Source organism: Microcebus murinus, chromosome 8 (genome assembly GCF_040939455.1).
Source record: "Microcebus murinus isolate Inina chromosome 8, M.murinus_Inina_mat1.0, whole genome shotgun sequence".
In the NCBI taxonomy this organism is placed as follows: Eukaryota; Metazoa; Chordata; class Mammalia; order Primates; family Cheirogaleidae; genus Microcebus; species Microcebus murinus.
In genome coordinates this window covers 64,952,023-64,976,210 of record NC_134111.1, presented here as the reverse complement: position 1 = coordinate 64,976,210, position 24,188 = coordinate 64,952,023, and the positions used below count along the sequence as shown (strand labels likewise).

At 37.4% G+C, this 24,188-nt stretch overlaps 2 protein-coding genes across 3 annotated transcripts; both read right to left on the bottom strand.

The window, feature by feature from the left end:
* Positions 1-1,573: 1,573 nt before the first annotated feature.
* On the bottom strand, positions 1,574-6,038 carry ASNSD1 (asparagine synthetase domain containing 1). The gene is made up of 3 exons (XM_076005750.1): positions 4,575-6,038; positions 4,098-4,279; positions 1,574-1,931 (listed from the first exon to the last, which is right to left on the bottom strand). The coding sequence occupies exons 1-3, from the start codon at positions 6,036-6,038 to the stop codon at positions 1,682-1,684; spliced, it is 1,896 nt and encodes a 631-aa protein (XP_075861865.1). The 3' UTR covers positions 1,574-1,681.
* Positions 4,159-10,925, bottom strand: ASDURF (ASNSD1 upstream open reading frame). Of its 2 annotated transcripts, XM_076005753.1 has the most exons (5): positions 10,708-10,925; positions 8,751-8,804; positions 6,762-6,837; positions 6,064-6,130; positions 4,159-4,279 (listed from the first exon to the last, which is right to left on the bottom strand). In XM_076005753.1, the coding sequence occupies exons 1-5, from the start codon at positions 10,795-10,797 to the stop codon at positions 4,276-4,278; spliced, it is 291 nt and encodes a 96-aa protein (XP_075861868.1). In that variant the 5' UTR covers positions 10,798-10,925; the 3' UTR covers positions 4,159-4,275. The 2 variants fall into 2 exon arrangements, with proteins under 2 accessions (XP_075861868.1, XP_012632311.2); XM_012776857.3 differs by lacking the exon at positions 4,159-4,279 and having other exon boundaries at positions 6,019-6,130; positions 10,708-10,923.
* Between the last annotated feature and the right edge of the window lie 13,263 nt (positions 10,926-24,188).

The window sequence follows — 24,188 nt, the reverse complement described above, 5'->3', positions numbered from 1 at the left end:
CAGGACCACATAAATACTTGAAGTTGTCTGCCTACAGATAGATGAAAGCTATGCAGTATCTAAATACTGCAGTATCTAGACAGTATCTAAATCTGACTTGCACATTACATTTTAGAGGGTTAAATATAGGGCACGTGAAAGCCTTTGACTGGCTTCTGACCGGTTGATCAGCATCCTAAAAATTCTGTTTTACTACGATTAAAAGAATCAAAGTGTGGCCAGATCCAGAAAGCGTATCTGCCCTAATTGGGGATCAATCCCAGTGATGCTGGTTAACAGTTGAGTAATGCGGGTCAAAGTCAGGTTGGAGTGGAATTGCATGAATAGATAAAAATATGGAGAGAATGAGTGTGGATGGAAGGCAAGAGATGCTAAGTAGAGTAAGATGTAGGACCAAGAATGCTCATTTAAAATTAGCACAGACTAGCTTTAAAAAAATGACAAGAAGGATCCATCAGAGAGGAAGAGGCTGAAGACACTGGAGAGAGTAAAGTATGTTTCCTGAAAGGCAAGAACAGTTGTGATACAGAGAACTGGCAGAGGCACAGCTTTTTGATGGGTAGATGGTTACTTTCCCCTATCAATAATAGCAAGAAAGAAGAAAAGGATGGGTGCACTTACAGGTGAGTTAGGTGTTGGGAGATAGCAGGGGAGCACAAGAAAAGACCATGTAAGGACACAGAGAGAAGGTGGCCACCTGCAAGCCAAAGAGAGAGGTCTCAAAAGAAACCAACCCAGCTGACATTTTGATCTGGGACTTCTAGCCTCCAGACTGTGAGAAATAAATGTGTCTAAGGTGGAAGAAAAGCCATATATAAGTGGACCCAAACAGTTCAAACCTGTATTGTTCAAGGGTCAACTGTAGTCTTTAAAAGTTCTTAGAGCAGGGAAAACAAGCTGCCTAAAGAAATGTAACAGAAGTACTAAGTATTGCCCAGGAATGTGAGTCTCAAGCAAATTATTTAGTTGTGAACCTTAGTTTTTTCAACTCTTAAACAGGGCCCTATTTGAACCATGGTTCCTGATGACAAGAGCAAACCAAGTTATTTCCACAAGTTATTTCCAGAGGTGGCTACCATAGAGTTATTCTGGGAAGAAAAACTGTTCCTCTTCACTCACACACGGTACTTCTGACACCAGATGTGTGCTTTTTCCCCACACCAAGCAATTCTCCAACTCTCTGAATACCAGCTGGGTGTCCTACAATTTAATTCAATCTGACTCTATCTTCCCTAGGGGCTCAGTCCCACAAGACTACCCCCACTTCAGAAGCCAATCCATGTCTGGGCTTCTTATGCTTCTGACAAGCCAGCTAAAAATTGGAGGTTCCCACAATAATTTGCTGTAATTGCTTACAGAACTCAGACACTTTACTTATTGGTGACTAGCCCCATCTTGAGGCTCTCTAGAGATCTCAATCTAAGCCACTTTATTAGCATAATAAACCCAGGGGTGATCAAAGGGGTTCATTACCAATAACAAAAGACACTCCAATCATTCAGGAAACTGTCTTGGTTTTAGCAGCTCTGTGACAGAAAAAGTAAAAATTCACCTAAATGAACTTTAAAACCACTACATTAATAAACAGCAGAGTATTTTATTTTTATGTAACTATCATTCAGTATTATTACATTATGAAATCATATTACGATTTAATCTACTTTTCAATAGATAGGTTTTCTCAGGAAATGACTTGGAGCCTTTCACATTTATCAGATGCCTTTTCATTATTCTTTTCTATTTTTGCAATTCTTGATCCAAATTGCATGGCCCGTTTTGGCAGAAGAGCAGAGGCAGTAAGACCAAGTTCCACAGCTGCAAGGCGTAAAATTAGTTTTTCACCAATTCCACGGGGTAAAGTCAAGTTTGCCTTTTCCCAAACTGGTAGGGAATTTAGAAAGGAGACAACATTTTCATCCAGGAAAGGAAATCTAAAATAAATAGATAATATAACTACTATGTAAAAATAAAATCTATGTTATAATTTTTACACAATTCTATAGCTAAAATTTAATCATATTAGAAAAGTGTTTCATGACACACGACTAATTTTAATATATATGCTAAAAACGTCTAAGTCTCAATAAATAAATTAGGCCTATGATGTCAAAAAATAATTTCAAATTGTTTCACAAGGAATCGTTGGGGAGGCTTTGAAAACAAGAATGATCTTAACTATTCAATCTGTCTGATCTTTATCATGTCTAAAGAAATGATACTTTAGGGATATGAAACCAATATAGAAGGGCTCCACAATCCTGAACTCGTGAAACACTTATGTTAAAACTTCATGGTATCAAAATTGTTTTAATTACATTTAAGCTTATTAAATGCTAACATAATCATTTACCAGAACAAAATATTTCTGCCCTTTTGGCTTCCCCAATTTCTATAAAATTCTGTTCTTTTTGTTTAAAATACTTTAACACCCACCCCCCACATCAATTCCTCAAAATGCAATACAGTTATACCAATTTTTCCATTTTATTACATTTTATTCTAGCTTGAGTAGAGAGAATGGAGAGAGTAAAGAATTAACCGTAAAAGCAATTTTAAATAGAGAATCTAATCAATAGATTACTGTTAATATGTAATGTCAAGATACTTAATACTTTCATATGGGGCCTTTAGAAGTGCTTTTTAGTAGATAAAATAAATTCCCTTCTCTCTGACCTAGCTGAAATGATAGACTGAATTTCTTTCTCTTTCACTGTCTCCCATTCTATCTCCCTCTTTTTCTCTCTTACATCCTTCAAAGGGCAAACAGTTTATAGACTTTATATTGTGGTATTAGTTATCTCTTTATAATGAAATCTTGAAAATTATGACAGAATAATGTCATAGTAGTCAAAATTTTACATGCATCAGGACTGGAAACATAAGAATGACAGCTGTCTAAAGGCAACCATGAGTCATGGAAAGAGGAAAAGACTGAAGTAGAGAAAAGAAACAACAAAGTTTCAGAGAGAAAGAGTAGGTGTAGTATGATGTTTCAATTTTCATGAAGTTTACTTAGATTTTCTATTCTTGCATAGTTATAGTTTTGTAATAAACTACCACTTAATAAATTAGACTTCTTGAACAGATTTTTTTTCTCTTTATAACTAAATGTTACATCTTCCTTTATCCTTAATGCTTTAGAAAGTTTTATTTAAGTACTGCACGCGTTTACTACCATCAGAAATATGATGTTAAGTAGAAATAAATCCTTGAGACTAAAAAAGAATACATAAATGAAAGTTCCTCGATCTCTGGTGAAGGTTTTACACAATCTGCAACATATGACTAAACTGTGTTCTAAAACCATATAGCAGAGGGAAATCCAGTACTAGGACCACCACTCATATCAGTACACATACAGAAATAGCTATAGAGACAAAGTGAGGTTCTACAACATTGGAGGAGACCACACATTTTAAACAAAACAAAACCCTTTAATTATCTTCCCTTAGTATTTCACTATCTCAGTTTTTTTTTTTTTTTTGGAGACAGAGTCTCACTTTGTTGCCCAGGCTAGAGTGCTGTGGCATCAGCCTAGCTCAAAGCAACCTCAAACTCCTGGGCTCAAGCCATCCTTCTGCCTCAGCCTCCTGAGTAGCTGGGACTACAGGCATGTGCCACCATGCCCGGCTAATTTTTTCTATATATATTAGTTGGCCAATTAATTTCTTTCTATTTATAGCAGAGATAGGGTCTCACTCTTGCTCAGGCTGGTTTTGAACTGCTGACCTCGAGCAATCCGCCCACCTCGGCTTCTCAGAGTGCTAGGATTACAGGCGTGAGCCACTGCGCCTGGCCTTCAGTTTTACTTTTATAGTCTTTTTCATTGCATTCAAAAATAAATCATGTTACTGTTGTCACTTTTGAAAATTATTGAAAAGACATTTCTCAGAGAATGAATTCTGGAAAACAATTGCTCCCTGCCTCCTCCCAGCTTTGCTTCTAACTGTCTGAGTTTAATATAAAGCTAAGCTATTACTGCTGCTCCTGTTACTCATTTGAATAGTCTCCAAAGAAAAGAGGAGCTTAAAAGTCTCCATTTACAATCTGCTGGTTTTACAAAAATACCCTAACAACACTCAAATAGTTAGAATTACCTTGCTTCTTTTCCATGATCACCAATAACTCTGTCATCACGACCAAGATTTCTAGAAGAAATTCGACCCAGTTCCATCATGATTTCCTTATTCAATCCTTCTAGCCCATGTGTCTGAAAGCGGATTCGATGACGAGAATAACCTGCCAATTGCTCATCTGCACCAATTCCAGTGAGAACTACCTATAAAGTGTAAAAAGATCCATATAAAAATGTTATTGACTATACATTAAAGAAAATAACTAAGATAAAAGAAAAGCTTAAACAATTGTAACCCTGAAGATAACACTTTTGGAGAAATACCACCAGATAAAGTCACAAAATAGTAAAATACGCCCAATTCTTAAGAAGTCATAAGCCTTATGTTACAGTTTAAATACAACTACAATATACTATATTCTAGTAACCAAAATGCTAAAAGCCTTAAGGGTCAAACTAGGTCTCAGAAATTCTTATGAGCAGAAATACTGTGCCATACCTTTGCACTGCTCTGATATGATTTCACTTCATCCTGGGTCACTAACCAACCAATTCCTCTAGAAGCAAACCAGACTGCACAGCCAATGCTATCATCCAAAACTGTATCCAAGGGCTGAATTAAGTGACATATTTGAGTTCTTCTTAATTTCTGCAGTTCTTCCAGAGAAACATTGATTTCAACAAAATTCCAAATTCGGGAAGGGTTAATAACTTGTAGTTCTTTTAGTCCTGCTCTTCCTGTAATTCGATCTGGTACACTGAATTGTTTATCAGGACTGGCACCATCAGTGGCAGCAACATTTTTAGAGAATTCTTCAAAAGGTAAGTCATAATGATTTTTCTGTTTACTCCTTTTTTTGTTAAAGCTAGTTGGTATGGTCTTTTCTCCAGTCATGAAAGCTACATTAAGAAGATCAATTGGTTCGTCTAAGGGAATATGACGGTCAGCAAGGGTTGCAATAACCATGGAATCGATGCCCCCAGAAAACAAGATTGCAACATTTGCTTTCCTTTCACAAGTTTGCAAAACTTCACTTGGTGCCAAGTTTTCATCCCTAGGTAAACACAAGACACGTCTCTTGACTGCAACACTCAGGACATCAATAAACTGCTGAACTACTTCCTTCGTGTGTCCATCAGCAAGAAAGACCTGAAGTGTCTCTCTTGTAGTTGGGATGCTGGAAATATTACTCCAGTGAGTCTCTAATGGAGCTTGTGGCAACAACATATTTAAAGGGATAATAGGTTTTTCAAGATATAGTTTAGTTTCATTTGCTACCACTGATACAAATGCTGGTAAGTCTGCTGATATCTGAGTCAGGCTATTAACACATTCTTCAACAACATTCTCCCTAGAAATATATTTCCAAGGATACAATTTTAATACCACACATCTGGAAATGGTGGGAGACTTAAGATCAATTCTGAAAACTCCAGACGATGGAACTTCTTGCCAATGATTTGCCACTCCTGATGTTTGGGCACCAACTGAAGAGAGGCAGAAACTCTTGCCCAAATTACTAAAATGCCAAAGCAAGCTGCGGCGACCAAAAAAATCCCTACCAAACCATAAATAATGAGTGGATGCTTGATAATATATAAAAGACCAAGGACCTTGGACTTTTGAGAAGAGTGACAAAATGTCAGATTCATTCTTACAAGAAGAAAGATAATTAAACATAATTTGAGTATCATTCTCTTCAGCTTCAACCTTTATTCCACTAAAGACTTCTCCATTCCATAGGAACACATTGCCTCTTTCATCTTCCAGGGGCTGGGCAGTCAAAACACCTCTCAAGTGAAGGACGTGGCCAGAAAATAAACACTGGTAGTTAACGTCAGACTTTAACAGTTGTCTACTACTATTGGGTCCCCGTCGCTTTAGATTATAGAGTAAATCCTCTTTTAAATCTTTACTGAAATTATCAATGGAAAAGCTTACAGAACAACAAATGCCACACATTGTTACGTGATGTAAGGCTGATTACTTCTTGATTTTGGTCTTCTCTGAGTTTTCTATTTCTTGGTATTCTTTTTTCAGTTCATCTAATGTGTCTGTGGTAGGGAGGGAGAAGAAATGTTAAATGAAAATTTTTGGACTTTTAACTGGTACTTCATAGGGCAATACAGGCCATTTGTTGAGATCAAACTATGAGTACATGCTGTATTAGTGCCAATATCAATTTATAATAGATTACTAATAAAGACTCTTTTACAAAAATAGTTTCTGTTTGCTGAGTGCTCATTTTGGCTCAGGTACTTGGCTAAGCAAGTACCATCTTATTTAAATCCTAAAAGATGCTGGATGCTCAACGTATTTCACCCAAAGTCACAAAGATATAAAGTGGTAATGGTTTTTCATACTTAGATCTGTCTGAAACTGTAAAGCACAGGTTAATATAATAAAATTTGCTTTCTAACACATCTTATGATATATATATATATATTTTAAACTATAGAATCTTCTTTTGAAGGCTAACTTTAAGAACAGCAAACCACTGCCTGATACCTTAGATATAGATTTTAACGTTTAGATACAGACAGTATAATTTGGGTACCACTATGAAGTTCCACAGAAAGCCATCAAAAGACTTTCTGTGTCTTTCCATATAAGATACCCAAACCCTGCCCTTCACCTCCCCCCACCCCAACCCACCACCACCCTAAGAACAAAAAACCCACTTACTTTTGCTTTGAGAAAGCATTTCTGTTCGGTCTGCAAGAAAGAATATGTTGCTGTTCTGTTGCTGCTTGTATACTTTCTGCAAAACATAATGTAGGATAATTCAAAACTTGATCTTAAAAAGTAGAGATGTCAAACCCTTAACACTATTATCACTTAGTCTTGAACTTCAGTAATATGTATTCAGTACATTACTTCTAGCAAATACAGATAAACAAAAAAACAAACAAAAATCATTATCCTACCGCTCAGAAATTGCTACCAATAACACTGAGGTGAAACTCTATTTTCTCTGCATGTACCATAATGCCATTTTTATATTAAAAAAAGGCTCCTATTATGCCTACAGGTTTATGATTTGCTTCTATTAATAAACAATATATTGTTATCAATAAGTTTTTTTTTTTACAACACTGCTGTATAGGTAAAACATATTAGAGTTTATTTGCTCAGTCTTCAAGTTTTAGGTGTCAACCAACTCTTAATAATCAATGTTGTGATGAATATCTTCATAAATAAATTTTTGTGCACTCCCATGATTCTTTCCTAAGTATCAATTACTATAAGTATCAATTACTACAAATGGAACTAATAGGTCAAAGTGCTACACAGTTTTAAGGCACTGATACTTTTGCCAATTTGCCCACCAGAAAGTTTGTATTAATTATGTCTTAACTTCTAATATTCTATAAGTGACAATATCAGAAATGTCTAACCTGCCAGTTATCAAGTGACCTTTTTTGGGGGGGGGGGCACGGAGTCTCGCTCTGTTGCCCTGGCTAGATTACAGTGGCATCATCATAGCTCATTGCAACCTCAAACTCCTGGGCTCAACAATTCTCCTGCGTCAGCCTCCAGAATAGCTGGGACTACAGGCGTGTATCACTGCAACTGGCTAACTTTTCTAATTTTAGTAAAGACAGGGTCTCGCTCTTGCTCAGGCTGGTCTCAAACTCCTGAGCTCAAGCAATCCTGCCTTGGCTTCCCAGAATACTAGGAATACAGGCATGAGCTACCTCACCTGGCCACCAAGTGATCTTTAAAATTAAAGAGTTCAAAATAATTTCTTCCTAAACTTTAAAATGCAATTTTTGATAGTATATCTATACATGAAACAGTGGCTTCTCTGTTTATGAATACATAAATGGAAATGGCATTAAATAACCATGTTAAGCATTTAGAATATTTATGTAAAAATTTGGTGGGGAAAGGAAATAACTTATCCTTTTTCAATTATCTATATTCATTTAAAGGAATAATTTCCTCTCTTCTCAATATATTTAAAAGTTCATTTATTTCAAAAGAAAAAAGCAAATTCAAATATAAAATAAATATCATTAATGATTACAGCTCTACGATACCAAAGTACAATTAGTACAATTCTTATAATTTTTTTTTTATTTCAGCATATTATGGAAGTATAAATGTTTAGGTTATGTGTGTTGCCCTTGCCCCCCTCTCCCTACCCAGTCAGAGGTTCAAGTGTGTCCATTCCCCAGATGGTGTGCATGGCACTCATTATGTATGTATATACCCATCCCCTCCTCCCTCATCTGCCCAATGCCCGATACATGTTATTCCTATATGTGCAATTAGGTGTTGATCAGTGAAACCAATTTGCTGGTGAGTACGTGTGGTGCTTATTTTTCCATTTTTGGGATAGTTCACTTAGTAGAATGGGTTCCAGCTCTATCCAGGAAAACACAAGAGGTGCTGTATCACCACTGTTTCTTACAGCTGAATAGTACTCCATGGTATACATATACCACATTTTATTAATCCACTCATGTATTGATGGGCACTTGGGTTGTTTCCACATCTTTGCAATTGTGAATTGTGCTGCTATAAACATTCAAGTGCAGATGTCTTTTTTATAGAATGTCTTTTTTTCTTTTGGGTAGATGCCTAGTACAATTCTCATAACTTTAATATATAGTTAATATAAATGACCAAACCTCCCACATACTATTCAGAATTCCTCTAATAACTCACCCTATTCTTCTTCAGGTTAGACAGCTCATCCACAACAATTTTTTGTTCTTTTATCTATTAAAATAAAGAAAAACTCCTTTAAGTGCTTGTTTTAAAATTAGAGAGGGACTATTATGTACTGATTGTCCAAATGGGCAGACTGTGAACATACAGATTCTTTTCAACAGCAGTCTATGTGGGGGTGTAAGTGAGGAAAAGCTGGAAAAGAAAACAGTGATTAGATTTGCCAAGCGTTAGGCAACCCATTGAGCCCAGACTAGGGGTTTGGTGTTTATGCCCAGCATTCATACCAAGGACCACAGTTACTAAACAAAGTTTATACCTTTTATTAAAAACAGACACTGTGTACCAGAAGTAATAGCAGTCTTTCAATTAATTATTTTAAGTTGTGCTTTAGCTTAAAAAGGGAAATGGAATGAGGGGCAGGCTACTTCCCACACCGCCCCCCCCCAATTACCAGTGCTTTTCATGATTTATGTATTAAAGGGTGCAGCCAGACATTTGGATCAAGGAAGTAGTATTAAAGCCATACCTGTGGCAGAAAGCCCTACCATTGTTCATCTTTGCATTTCTCCTCTTTGAATCTCCTAGCACTGTTGAAACAGGTTTCATTTTTTATTTGTGGGAGAGGGGTCAACTAAGTGAAAACCAAGTTTCTGTTTAACCCTTTTCAGTAAGTGTAGTTATTTCATGAACATGAATGATTACACAGTATCAACAGTGTCTCTAAATGCAGGTTTTATACTCTCTGTGGTACTTCGCACACCTCAGGGATCTGCTATGAGTATGTATAAGTGGTGTGCTGTGGTTGTAATCAGAGTGGGCTGTGTGTATTGTGAAAATTTAGTCCCACCCCCCCATCCCCATGAGCTTGCACCTTTACTCAGTTGGCACAGTTGTTGTAATGGACTAGATAATGTTGAATTCCAAAGCCACATTTGTAAAGTCTCCCTGAGACTTATGTTTATACACAGTGCTTTCCCATTCATTTTAAGAAGTGCAGATACACATTTTACTTTACATCAAAGAAGGAAACTGCTAGATAATGTTGAATTCCAAGGCCAAATTTGTAAAATCTCCCTGAGACTTGTTTATATACAGTGCTTTCCCATTCATTTTAGGAAGCGCAGATACACATTTCACTTTACATCAAAGAAGGAAACTGCGATACAGGAAGATTAAAAAGACTTGCTCAAGATGTCACTTTGAGTTTAGGACAGAACCAAAGTAGAATCTAGGGTATGAAATACCTGAAAGGCTATAACCATTCTCCTCCACGCCCTCCCCCCCATATATTTTTAAAGATTTTGTTTGTTTATGACAGCTAAGACTAATATTATATTGACTCCCTGTATTCCCCCTTTTGGTAGAGTGACAATCAGATGTGTGTTTTAGGGCCATCGCTCTGGTTAAAGTGGAGAGATGATTAGAAGAAGGTAACAGGCAGATGAGGAGAGATCTATTAGGAAGCCCTTGCGGGGGGCGGGGCTCCGATGGCAGATGATGGGGGCTTGCTTGGGTGGTCAGAGTGTACACAGTGATAAGGGGACATGTTTGAAATGAGCTTAAAGGTACGAATGACAGGCCTTCGTGATGGACGTCAAGGGTGGCTCCTGGAGTTGCTGGCATGGAGAATTTCCGCGGCAGAACAGATTTGGGGTTGGCGGTATTTCTAAAAGTCTAAAAAGAGTAGGGAGGAAAAACCCAACCAAAACTCCGCCCCACTGCCACAGGTGTCTACCCTCGGGGCCAATTTCAGAGTTTCCCTTATCACAATAACTTTTAGATAAGGGAAGGGTTAACTGTGGCTGCCAAATGCTAAGAGTAAAAAGAGCAAAGCAGCAGGTTAAAGCCCAGCCCGGGTCGGGCCCGCCACGCTGACCAGGCACACCGCCTGCAGGATCTAGCGGCGCCCGGTCTCGAGCCCGGGGGTCTTCTCGTCGCGTCCCACGCTCACCTTGTTGCTTAGATCCTCTTTGTATGGGGTCGACTCGTCGGTGGAAACCAGCACAGCGCTGTCCTCCGGGTGCGTTGCCCGGCTGGGCATCTCCACCAAGCGCAAGACGAGCAGGCAGCAAAGCTCTCCTGAAATCCCAACAACCTCCTTCCCTGGCGACGGCGCGTGCGCACTACCAGGGGCTCCTTCCTCTCCCTTTCCCCTCCCAGGATTCCCACCAATAGCAACGGCAAGCTCACTCGAACGCCTGCGCAGTCCGGGTCTGGTGTGGGAGCAATGTTGCGCCTGCGCACAGCTACTTAGGGAAGCAAGAGTGCAAATGAAGCAGCATGGTTGCAAAATCTGGGAGGTTCCTGAACTGTCCCCTAGCGGATCGGATGTAGAAACGCACTGGTCGTTTCTTCACGCTCTCGCATCTAATTTACTACAAGTTATGTGCGTCCTCCCTCTAGTGGTAAATATAAGGTATAGTAGTAGCTCAGTAGAAATACCACTTCATATTTATCTAGGCAAAGATATGAAGCTGAGGCATAGATTTAAGAGATACAATGTTAGCAACTGAACTAACAGAACTGTATAGACTTGGTAAGTTGTTGTTAACTTTGGTTAGGGTTGCCAAATAAAATACAGTGTTATATGAATTGTAATATGAATTTCAGATGAACGAATAGATTTTTAGTACAAATTAATATTTGTCCCATGCAATATTTGCAATATTTCATTCTTGTGGAAGAAAATGACTAAATTTTGGAAATAGGCAAAATATATTACTAAATGTTCTTTTAGTGCTGCTACAGGTTTGACTTTATTTTCACTGTTTGGCTGTTTTACAATTCTGTAGGGGCAAAGGTTAACTGGTAGATTTTTGTCTGGTAGATATGAAAATAATTTCTGTTTGGTGGACCAGATACACCCACATGTTATGAATTATTGTTCTGTAAGACATTAATCAGTTTTGTATCTAGCACTGTGATCCTATCCTAGCATTTATTTATTAATATATGCCTAGCTTCTCAAATACTCCTTTAATTGGTTTTGACACCTTGCCAGATCCCTCATTAATTAATGAGTTGAATAAAACTTTGACATGTTCATTTTATGTTGGGGACATAATTTTACATTTGTCTCTAATATGGGAAGATTATTCTCTAATATTGGAAATCTTGAGGCTCCATGGAGATGCCCAAGTGGACTCAAGTGATGAAGCCAAGGAGTATGACTAAAGATATGTATACTTCATGGGTTGTTTAAGCCCAGGTGTGTCTTTTATTGACTCTTAGAGTAAATACCAAGTGGTTATATTCTTTTCTTTTTCTTAATTTTTTAAAAGTTTGGTTTTGTTTCTTATTTGTTCATTCCTGATAAGTTATTTCACATTGGTAGCAGCAATGACTGGAAGTTAGGTATTATTGGTCTAAACATTTGGTGACATCTGTTGGTTGATGGACATCTAGTCTCTATTAGAAGAGAGGTGACAGAGAATCCCGTTTGTTAGTCTTTTTGTTTGTCTTTTGTGAACCCAGATTAGTTAAGAGTTTTGTGCCTACTTGGGAGGAGAACAGCTATTTGAGATCTGGGATAGTGAGTTTTTGTATTTCTGTGTTTACTTTTTTTTTTTTAAAGCTAAAGAACTTGTAAAGCATTATCTATGTTTACTTTTGATTTGAGATTGAGGTTGTAAAACTGAAGCTATAAACTGTCTATGTGTGTGTCTATAATTTAGAACAAGTTTTATATCTCATTGCATGAATGTAAAATATTTTCCTACTTCTGGAGGGCATTAGTAAATTCCATTATAGTGTCTCTTAAATTAAAGGACCTATGTTCTGACTGGTTTATAGGGATAAACAAGTACTTGTGTAAATTCCCAAATTTAAAATAGCCCAGAATTTCTAATACTTTGACTGTGTTAGATTTTTAAGAAAAAAAGTTCTTATAAAATTGCTAGCTCAGAAACACTTTAAGAATCAAATCCAAGTTTAGGAAAAAGAGAGTTCTAACATGAGGTACCACTTTGGTTTGTTGTTTGTTTGTTTTTTCTTCTATCCTCCCCTCCTCAAGTATCACTTTGTTCCAGAATATGAAAGAGCACAGTGAAAAACAAAACTTGAGGAAGTATAGCAAGTTGGAGAAGGTTTGATGAAAGTGAATTTTATTTGTCTTGGTTTATAATATCTGGCTCTGAAAAACAAGCTATGAAATATGTTAACATTTTGGCAAAATCCATTCAGTTTTGAAGCCTTATTTTCAAGATAACTATTTGTAAAAGATCTTTACCACAAACTATTACGTTGATGAAAAACTAAAGTTAGGCATTTTCTCTTTTAACTCACCTCCTGGATCCATTTCCCAAAACCTATTAATATATCCCCTGGCAAATTGAATGCCATTTTAACTAGTGTTTAGAGATGGTAGTGAGGCTTATCTGTAAAGCTAAAGAGACTGAGTATCCCATTGTATTAATCTTCTTTCTACCCTACCTTCAAGTGCAGTGTCTGGCAGAGTGGTAGCTCTGATTGATGTTTGAGTTGACTGACTAGCAATCATATCCATATTGAGTAGGCAGAAACACTGCTGATTGGCCTATAGCTGTTCACGTCCTTTTGGAAGTGGGCTGTTGCTTGTGACTCTGCCTGGTTCTGATGTTTTTGTTTATTCACAGGGGCCACCCAAGATGACACAATACTAAACAAAATGGTGATAATCATTTTAGTATGGTACTCAACTGTTTTCAAAGTTCTCTTGCATTTTATCTTATTTTTTTTTTCGTGTTTATTCACTTGCTGCTATTTCCCCCCTGAGCTACTGTATCTCCTGCATTTCCTGAAGTCATGTTTTAGGGTTAGCTGGTATCATTTGTTATGCCTGACTGGCTCAGGACCGCCTATCTGCAGCCCACTATACAGCTAGCTAGGCTGTTCTTCCTTTGTTCATAACCTATTGCTGTTATGTATGCTAATTAATAGGATAATTTCATGTTTATTAATGCTATTTATAGTCTTTCTCTAATGCTACATTCTTACTATATTTTATTCTGTTTGACAATACATAGTTTACTGACCATTTTATGAAAGTGATGTGTTTAATTAGCCTGGGTTCTGAGATTTTGAGTATATAGTCCCCAACTACTGTTCTTCCCAGCTTTCTCAGCATCCTGTAACACAGATTTGTTTCTAGCCACGTAAGTCTCCTTCCTGGCTCTCTCAAATGAGGTATGGTATAGTGCTGTGGTTCCCAAATACCAGTCAGTAGGTAGAAGCCCTTCTTATATATAAAATTGCCTGAAAGTCTTGTTCAGATACATTACAGATTCCTCAGTCCTTTTCCAAGATTTACTGAGTTATATCTTTGGGGATGGTATATAGTTGTTTGCTGCACAGTACAGTGTTTCCCATTTACTCTATAAGAAAACTGGGTTTGAATCTTGGGCTCCTACATTTATTAGGTGTGTGACTTTGCATCAGTTATTAACCTCTCAAGCCCCAGTTTCTTAATCTGTAAAATAGCAGTAAGGGTTGCCTGCCACAACCCTTTTTATGAGGATGAATGAATTAACATTTGTAAAGTGTTCATTAACAGCTTCAGGCACATGGTAAGCTCTATATAAGTGTGTATTGAATAGATAAATCAGAAGTTGTCCCAGATAATTTTGACACAAACAAGGTTTATGAACCAATGGAATGGAAATAACAGACTCTAAACTGTTTGGCATGCTTCTTACTGACGACATGTCTTCTTTTCCAGTGATTCTTAACAGGACTAGGGGGTTCCCTAGCTGTTGCTTTCAAAAATATACGAACGCATTTTGGGTTGTCACAATGATTAGATGGTTCTGTTAACTGTGACAGAGTAGGGAAAAAAACTGGAAGCCACTTAAAGGAGACACGCTGAGCCACAGATAATTGCTTTAAGGTATAGTTTTTAAAGTTAAAATTTATATTTTTAAATTAACATGTAATAGCATTTTATGAAATTTTAAACAGCTTTTTTACATTGGTTATTCAGTTTAGAACTTTAAAATTCTAATTCAGTGTATTAAATCTTCTTTCTAACCTACCTTCAAGTGCAGTGTCTGGCAGAATGGTAGCTTTGGTTGATGTTTGAATTAACTGACTAGCAATCATGTCCATATTGAGTAGGCAGAAACACTGCTGATTGGCCTATAGCTGTTGCCCAGGCATGGTGGGTAATCCTAGCACTTTGGGAGGCTGAGCTGGGAGGATTATTGGAGGCCAGGAGTTCAAAACCAGCCTGGGCAACACAGTGAGATCCTGTCTCTACAAAAAAGTAAAAACATTAGCCAGGTGTAATGGCATGCTCCTGTAGTCCCAGCTACTTGGGAGGCTGAGGTAGGAGGATCGCTTGAGCCTGGGAGTTTAAGGTTACAGTGAGCTATAATCGCAGTACTGCATTCCAGCCTGGGTGACAGAGTGAGACTCAGTCTCTAAAAATATTAAATTAAATTAAGAAACATGCCCACGTGGATATAATCATATTTAAATTATGAATATGATAAAAGTGTTATGAAAGTAATTTTGTTTTTCATTTAGAACTCAAGGAAAATTCCCCAGATGTTAAAAATGATAAAACTTAAGCTTACTTGATACTACTGCCTAGAAAAATGTCTGGCACCTATTAGACATTCAAATGTTTGTTGAATTCAATTAAAATCAGATTTGCAGCCATTGAAAACCATTTCACAATTTTGTTCATTGAACTCTCCAAGATAAAATGTCAATAAGCAAATAAATAGTCCTGGGCACAGGTATCATCTTCTGTACTAATAAGCTAAGTGACCTTGGGCAAATCATTACATCCTTTGGCATTATTGATCTATGACCAATACACTCTCAGCTAGGACATGTGATTCACTCTTTTTTTGGTAGGTCAATGAATTTCTTTACCTATCAGTAGTAGGTGAGCTTAGGAACATATTATAAAGGCTAAAATATTAGCTAACCAATGAAAACCTTATATGAGGTAGGTCCTATTATTCTGGAACAGAATAGAAGTATTGTGAGTCAAAAATGTGAGCCATATATTTAATATAAAACTTTCTAGTACCCACATTAAAAAAGTAAATGGAGACAGGTAAGACAAATTTCAATAATATATTTTACTTAACTCAATATATCTAATACATTATCATTTCACTGTGTAATCAATATAAAAATTGAGATATTTTATGTTTTTTTCATATTATTTCAAAATCTGTTGTGTAGTTTACACTTAGAGCACATGTCACTTCAGACTCACTATATTTCAAGGGCTCAATCACCACATGTATCAGTGGCTAACTGCATTGGTCAATACAGTTCAAGGCCTGCTGACATAACAAAATAATACAAAAGAGTGTCTGCCATTACTGTGTAAAATCTAATACGGTAGCCAAATAAACCTTGGGAAGATTCTCAAGCATATCAGTGGAATAGAAGTTTCCATTTCTTGATTTGTGAAATGAGTGAGTTGGGTAAGATGATTTATGAGGGCTCTTCCATTTCTGATACGTATGCTGGCTTCTGTCAAAGTGTTTCGTGTAAGATGAGTCACTCAACGTAGTATGAGGTGTGCAGATTTTACATGTATGCCCATCTCATTCCATAAAGGCTTTGAGGCAGAAACTGTATAAAGAAGGAAAAATGGAAGAGAAAAAAGGAAAGGAGGGAGGGAAGATAAAAGGAATAAAGAGAGGGAAGGAAGAGTAGAGGGAAGGAATGTGGGAAGATAGAGAAAGGAAGGAAAAAGGATAATTAGAGAAGGATCAAACTTCAAAAATGTCAACCTTCTTAGGATAATTGGTAATTATTTGTGGTATCAAGTGAACTTTCAAACAGAAGCCTTAGCTATTGAATGCAGTGCTCTTTTAAGGTACAAAGTACATTTTCAAAACAGGCCATGTCCCAAGAACCCCTTAGACTGTGGACTGACTTATGTGTGGTACAAGTCTAGCAGACTTTGAGTTTTGTGATCACAGCTCTGTAAACTGTAAAGTTCACATCACCATGAGAATGCCCAAACATAAGATCTGCAATTTCCTCCCTGGATTGTCCTTGTTCAGTGATTTTTAAAAGTATGATGTCAAGGTAAATATATTTCAACTTATAAATTTTATTTTTAAGGTTTAAGTGGAATCTCTTAGTGGCTCAAGAGATGCTCTCTGTTAAAGCCTACTTTAATGAACAAAATGGTGGCTAGTTTACTTTTAGATGAATTTCTAGTTTTGGGTTGAATTAGGAGATATACCGCTGCAGGATAGAACAGAGGAGGTTACCTACTCTGATCAATAATAGGGATTTTCAGTGTAGTTTTCGTGTTAGTTGAACTGAAATTCTGGTCTGTGCTGGCATGTGCTTGTTGGACTGTGAGCCACTTGAGCACAGTGACTAGGTACACAGGTGTACAGGTACAACCCCAGCACCTTCCATAGCAGGTGATTTCATCCATCTCTAATGACTTCTGTTGTCATCTATATGCTGACAACTCTTAATCTGTAAGTTGAATTCAGGTCTCTCTTCTGAATTCCAGAATCATTTTACTCAAGGCCTCTACTTGGTTGACTCACAGGTGTTTCATACTCAGTGTGTCCCAGAGTGAACTCCTCATTTTTCCACTGACCTTGCTCCTTCTCCAACGTGCTGTTCACTCTGCGCCAACACACACTCTTAACTCTGATTCATTTATCAGGTTTCACCCTACATGTCACTTCCTCCTACAAGCCTTTCCTGAATAGAGTAGGTGAAGTCTCCCTTTATGTATTCTTATGATCTCTGTATTTCTTTGTGATTCTTATCACATTTGTAATACTGACACTGTTGATCTCTCCATGTGGGCTTGGATTGTGTTTCTCATGTATTGCTATATCCTTAGTAACTATCACAGGGGCTAAAAGATAGCAGACATTCAACGATAAATATTAGTTGAAATACTGAAAAAATGGACAAACATACCCCTATTTTTGATTTAATTAGCCACTGTGTTGTTGCTATTCATATGTCTTTAGGCCTATAGATTTTAAAAGACTTTATTATATTCCTGAATATTTTTGCATGTATTAATGACTCATAAAAATAATTTAGAATTATTCAACCTCTTTCCTACATAAACATCAAATATCTAACAAAGATGATATTGAAAAAAATGGAATAAAAAGACTATGTATATATTTCACATATGGCATGAAATAAAGGTTAAATTGACACAAACACTTGAAAAATAGTAGATTTATTAAATCAAAGCGTTATTTCAGAGCTGGAAGGCATCTTGAAAATCACCAGTTCACTTTATTTTAATCTCAGTTGCACAACAGAATCACTTGGATCAATTAAATTAGAATCCCTAGGAGTAGTATGTTCTAAAAGCTAATGAAGTGATTCTAGTGGGTATCTGTGAAAGAGAACTACTGATCTGGTCTAACCCTCCCTTTTTCTATAAATGAAAAAATTGAAGTTCAGAGTACTAAGGTGACTTGTTCAAGGAACGCAGCTAGTTTCTATCTTAGTGGTTCATTAGTAGAACATATTTCCTTATATTAATAGCTAGAAAAATGGAAATTGATAAGGAGGAATTCTGCCAAGCTCCTCAATTCAATGATTTATTTTTCTAGGATGCCTAATTTCTGATTGGCAATTGAACCTGAGTATCTCATCAGATCAGTTGGTAAAATATTACTCAGTAGCTTAGATCAGTGTTTCTTCAACTGATCTCATCATAAGAATCACTTGGGATGTTTGTTAATCTTTCCAATTCCTAGGTTTTTATCTTGTATATTCTGATGCAGTAGTGGGGAGCAAGGCCCAAGAATTAGAATATTTAATAAGCACACAAGTGATCTTATCCTCAGTTACGTTTGGGAATCATCAGTTTAGATGATCTCATAATTTCCATTTCCAGAGATGCCAGTAAAGAGGTAATAAAGAGCAACCTCAGCATGATGATTTGGATTTACTCCAAGGAAGAATGTCAGTGTCAAAGACTGTGATGCAGAAGTAAGTCAAGGTGTGCTGATAAGAAAAGGAGACGAGGAGTCTTGAAAGCTAAGGGCCAGTAAACCACCCAGGATAGAAATGAGTTGGCAAAAAGCAGGTGTGCTGGTGATAGTGTTTCCAAGTAGCAGTGAACATGAGGTGACCTCATATTGGGTGGAACCCCAGACATAAAGATAAGATCAGGAGTGCACATTTCTCTGAAGCATTCCCTCTATTCCTACCGCAGCATGAGAATTTTATGGAGTCCATTTGTAAGGGCTGAGGACCTTCTCTAGGTATGGCCCGTAAGTGTGAGATATGATCCCAGCATGCGGAATCATGATCCAGTTGAGCAAACATGAAACTCCAGCAGATACTAGAGAGTTAAAATTGAGATGCTAGGTGATATGGGATAGAGATAGACTGTCAGGGCTATGAACCCCTTTAAATAGAAAGGCCTTATGAGGCTGTAGTAGTCAGATAATATTTTGTGGAGGGGCTTCAGCTGAGGTAGGCCTGAAAGAGTGGCCAGGATTTTGACAGAGAGGCACAGGAAAGGGAAGGCATTGACAAACAAGGAAGCCATAGGTCAACGGCCTCAGAGGAGCAGTGTTCATCCCGGCAAATCTGTGGGGCAGTGAGGAGTGTGGCCAGGAGAAGGAGAGACAGCATGACAAGGGGCAGAGAGAGATAGCATTTGAAGGGATTTGAATTTCAATTAGTGAACTTTAAATGTGGTGCTTCACTAAATGAAGATTTCTTAGTATATTTCCAGTAGGGCAGTAACTTGGTGAATTTAACTACTATAGAAGATTGGTCTGGCAGAGGATGCTGAATAAACTGGAGGATCATTGCAACATTCTGGACATGGGCTCTTGTGAGGGCTAGGGATAAGGTAGAGTTCATGGGAACAAAAAAGAGAAGCTGAGTGGAAGAGCCCTCCATATTACTTGGTGAGGCACTTGGCAGAGAAATTAAGGGAGAGGGAGGAATTAAAGGAGAACCATATACAGTTTAAGTTCACATTCCCGAGTGTATTTTTAGAATAATGCCATTTTTTCTTGTTTACGCACTCTACGTGGGATTTACCAAAACTCTGTTGTTCTGCTTGGAAATATTGTGGCTCATGGGTTATGGGCATAGGTGAGCATTCTTGAGATCATCTCACAACTCTGTAGAGATGAAGTTTGTCTTTAATATTATCTTCCAAGGGTCCTCCTGTGACCTCTGCCTACAGGTAGTGCCTTTGTGAGAAGCCAAAGGAGAGGCATGAAGATTAAATATCACCTACGTTACAGAGGTGGTAATACACAGTCAAGACCACAGACTCAACTAAACCTAGGAAGGTTAGTAACAGCTCTGAGTTGCCATTTTCTTACCTATAAAATAGAGACAATACATACCATCGACAAATTTGTCAGATTGTTTTGAGGAATCAGTACAGTATTTGTAAAGAGCGAGCTCAGTTTAGTACAGTGGCTCTCAACCAGGGATGGTTTTGCTCCCCAGCCCTGGTCGTCATAATTGAGGAGGTGCTACTGATATCTGGTGGGTAGAGATTAGGGATGTGCTAAACCTCTTACAATGCACAGTACAGACCCCCCACAACAAAGAATTATCTGACCCCAAATGTCAATTGTGCTAAGGTTGAGAAGCCCTGGTGTAGTGCCTAACACAGAGTAGGTACTCAGAAATAGCTATAATTTTTAGAGCTCTTAATATGTGTAATACTAAGTATGTAGCATTTATTTTCTTCTTGAATACTTTTCAAAGTATGGTGGAAGGTAGTTATTTTATTGGGCCTACTTTATCAGTGAAGAAACTGGGAGTCTGAAAAGTTAAGCAACTCTGCTAAGGATAAAGAGCTGGTACCTATAGAAAGCTGTTTTCTAACCACCGTGCTATATTGCTTGTTGGTAGGTATTATTGTTATTATTACTGTTATGTAAAGGGCATGTAAATTTCGGGGTCCATTCACTAATTCAACAAATTGAGTGCCTATGCGTCAAGTCTGTTCTAGGTACGTAAGACAGACTGATAGTGAACTGCTGTAAACAAGACTGAGCTTATGTTAATTATTGATAAATTAAGCTTCTTGTATCTTCCCCTTTTCTGAATATGGACAAGCCAAACTAAAGACTTCTTGCAGCTATCATTCTAATAAGAAATTTCTGAGTGGTAGCTGTAGTAGAAACAGTGGTACTGGATGGAGCAAGATGTTAGAGTTTCTATTCTCCCTGAGATTCTTGCTCAAATGCTATTATTGTTACAAATTGTAAAAACTGTCTACCACTACTGACTTCCAATCTATGTTGCAATTTCAGTTGAAAGCATTGAGAGCTTTTGCACTCTCAAGCTGGGTGGTATTCTGGAACAACTGTATTAGTTATGCTACTTGGGAAAATAAAGTCTTTGGTTTTTCAGCACTTGTATTTGGCATTACAAATGAAGCCTAAAGTTTTACTATTTTCAGGATATCCAAATCTAGCTGTGATTATTTGTTAGGGAATATTATTGGGAATTTCTAACATGATTTTTATACTCCTAATGATAATATTTCACCCCAATTTATTTCATTTATTTATAAAAGGTTTTCATGTAAGCAATTGGAGTAGTCTCAAAGCACTTAACACTCATTGATGTTAATCTAGGTACTACTATACTTTGGGAGAATGTAGAAGAATAACAAAATTCTTAAAAAACTTAGACCTAGGTAAACAGACAAAATATAAACAAACAGAGCTACTTGAGAACAATTGTGAAACAATTCACTACCCTATACAAAATAAAATAAAGATGACTTAGCCTCTTACATGCAACAGTGATACTGAAAGAGAAAATGTGTCGGGTAATAAAGGGTCCAGATGTATGGAGAGTGGCCCCATGGGATGGACGTAGGACCTACCAAGTCCTGGGTGATAATATGCTGGAGGATGGTCACTGGAGTACAGTGGTTAGGGGCTTAGACTGTGGAGCCAGACTAACTGGACCAAATCCTGGCTCAGTGCTTACTAGAAGTGTGACCTAGGGCAAGTGACTTCCATCCTCTATGCTTTTGTCTTCTTATTTGTAAAATGAGGATAAATCATAGTAGCTGCTTCACAGGGTTGTTATTCAATGCTTAAAATTCAGGCAATCTGTCTCTAATAGTTGGGATCTAAACCCCCAACCTACAGCAGCCTAGAATTGTCATTAGTATTATTGTTGTAGTTGTTATCATGTAATAACCTGAGTGATCATGGAGACACTAAAGATAAGAGATCATCCGAGGTTGTTACAGGAACAAATGATGAGAACCTTTCATTAAGGTAGTGACTATAAGAGGAAGGATTAAAGTGAATAAACAGGGCAGAGGATCAAATACCAAAGACATTACATGACACAAATACAGAAGATAAGTGAATATTGAGGGTGAAGTATAGAGGATGAAATAAAAGATAACAGGGTTGTCAGCCCAGGTACTCATAAGTTGAGTGATGCCAATGAAAATAACGTAGGAGTTCCCATTTCAGAATGCTGTTTGTGGCCTCCAAGTGGAGGATTTTCCAAGTTCTTAGTGATTGTTGGGAAAAGAATTTCAGGACATACCACATAAGCCAAGCAAGCAACAGTTTTGTGTTTTTTTTTTTTAATTAAAAGCAAAAGTACACTCTCAGAGAGAGCAGGCATGCTCAAAAAAGAGCATCTGCACCAGGAGGAAGTAATTTTTGATCTTTTGAATTCTTACTAATTTAGGGGAGGATATTCAAGACTAAGGGGTTGACTTTTACTAAGAATTTGGGTAGTAATTTCTAGATTGTGTTCCTTTCCATTTCCATACTTTATATAGTTGTCTTGGAACTGTCATGGTGATTTTAAGGGCGGAGAAATTTTAAAACCACAACGTAAATGATATTGTCATTAGCCAGATTCATGTAAGGGGACAGAGGTAGCTGACAAGCAGGTTATTAGCCCCTCTAGTTAGCTCCCCTCTTTTTGAAGGTTGTTTGCTTTAACACCTGCACCCAGTCTTCAAGCCCCTGTATCCAGTCTCAGCCCTGCCTCCTACTCTCCTGCTTTAACGATGGGGAAATAATAAGCTCATCTCATCTTTTGAAGTGTTATGCAGGTTGAATATCCCTTATTGAAAATGTTGGAAGCTTCTCAGGAACACTTTGAGGCTTTAAAACAAATTCTAAAAGTTGTGATCTGGGGAAAGGTAAAGAGAAAGATTTACATTTTCTTTCTGGGCTCTTTTCAGGTGTTTGTGAAAACAGAGTCCCAGCAGGTTGCCTGCTAGTTTGGGGTCCCAGAAACTAGTTGTTTTAAAAGAATTTATTACAGTGGTTGTTCTGGCCCAGTTGCTCTACTCCCCCTGAAAATAACCCTCTATAAAACCCAAGGCTCTCCCCTTCCTGGCGTGGATGCTCTTGTCAGCCTCCATTCATTTGCACCCAGATACTCAAACAAACAGCATTTTGCCACCAAAAAATAAAATAAAATAAAATAAAATAATTTTGGGGACCACAAGTGTTTTGGATTTCAGAGTTTTTGGATTTTAGAGCATTTGCATATACATAATGAGATATCTTGGGGATGGGACCCAAGTCTAAACATGCAATTCATTTGTGTTTCATATATGCCTTATACACCTTATACATATATATGTTATACATAGCCTGCAGATAATTTTATATAATATTTTAAATAATTTTGTGCATGCAACAAAGTTTGTGTACATTGAACCATCAGAAAGCAAAGGTGTCAGGTATAGAATTTTCCATTTTTGATATCATTTTTGGCACTCATAGTGTTTTGGATTTTAGAGTATTTCAGATTTCAAATTTTTTAGGGATACTTAACTTGTATTTGTATATCAATGTTAAATCTCAAGGAAGGTAACCCACAGACCATCAAAATATGGTTAGTAAGAAGGTGGAGGCTGGGTGTGGTGGCTCACACCTGTAATCCTAGCACTTTGGGAGGCTGAGGCCGGAGGATTGCTTGAGGTCAGGAGTTCAAGACCAGCCTGAGCAAGAACGAGACCCTGTCTCTACTAAAAATAGAAACAAATTAGCCAAACAACTAAAAATATATACAAAAAATTAGCCAGGCATGGTGGTGCATGCCTATAGTCTCAACTACTTGGGAGGCTGAGGCAGAAGGATTGCTTGAGCCTAGGAGTTTGAGGTTGCTTTGAGCTAGGCTGATGCCATGGCATTCTAGCCTGGGCAACAAAGTGAGACTCTGTCTCAAAAAAAAAAAAAAAAAAAAAAAAAGAAGCTGGGGACAGAAGTAAAGATTTGCTTTTGCACCACATTTCTTTTGTGTCCCTGGAATGAAGTAGATAAATTTGAAGTTATTGCTACTCTCACCATATTCTTAACATATATTATGGAGTCTGGATGACAAGTTAAGCTTAGGTGTTATCATTTAGAATATGTTCACATTTTCGGATTCTGCTTTGATGTATTTTTTGATTTTTAAATTACCCTAGCCTGGCATGCATTGCTAAAATGTTACAAAGGTTGGTTATTT

Bases quoted from the DNA above. Each gene is read 5' to 3' on its own strand.
- ASNSD1 (XM_076005750.1), bottom strand. From the start codon at position 6,038: ATGTGTGGCATTTGTTGTTCTGTAAGCTTTTCCATTGATAATTTCAGT. The intron at 4,280-4,574 runs GTATGGCACAGT...TACACTTTATAG, and splicing joins CATATCAGAGCAGTGCAAAG to GTAGTTCTCACTGGAATTGG. The intron at 1,932-4,097 runs GTAATTCTAACT...TATTTATTTTAG, and splicing joins GATCATGGAAAAGAAGCAAG to ATTTCCTTTCCTGGATGAAA.
- ASDURF (XM_076005753.1), bottom strand. From the start codon at position 10,797: ATGCCCAGCCGGGCAACGCACCCGGAGGACAGCGCTGTGCTGGTTTCC. The intron at 6,838-8,750 runs GTGAGTTATTAG...TATGTTTTGCAG, and splicing joins CTAACCTGAAGAAGAATAGG to AAAGTATACAAGCAGCAACA. The intron at 6,131-6,761 runs GTAAGTGGGTTT...TCCCTACCACAG, and splicing joins AATGCTTTCTCAAAGCAAAA to ACACATTAGATGAACTGAAA.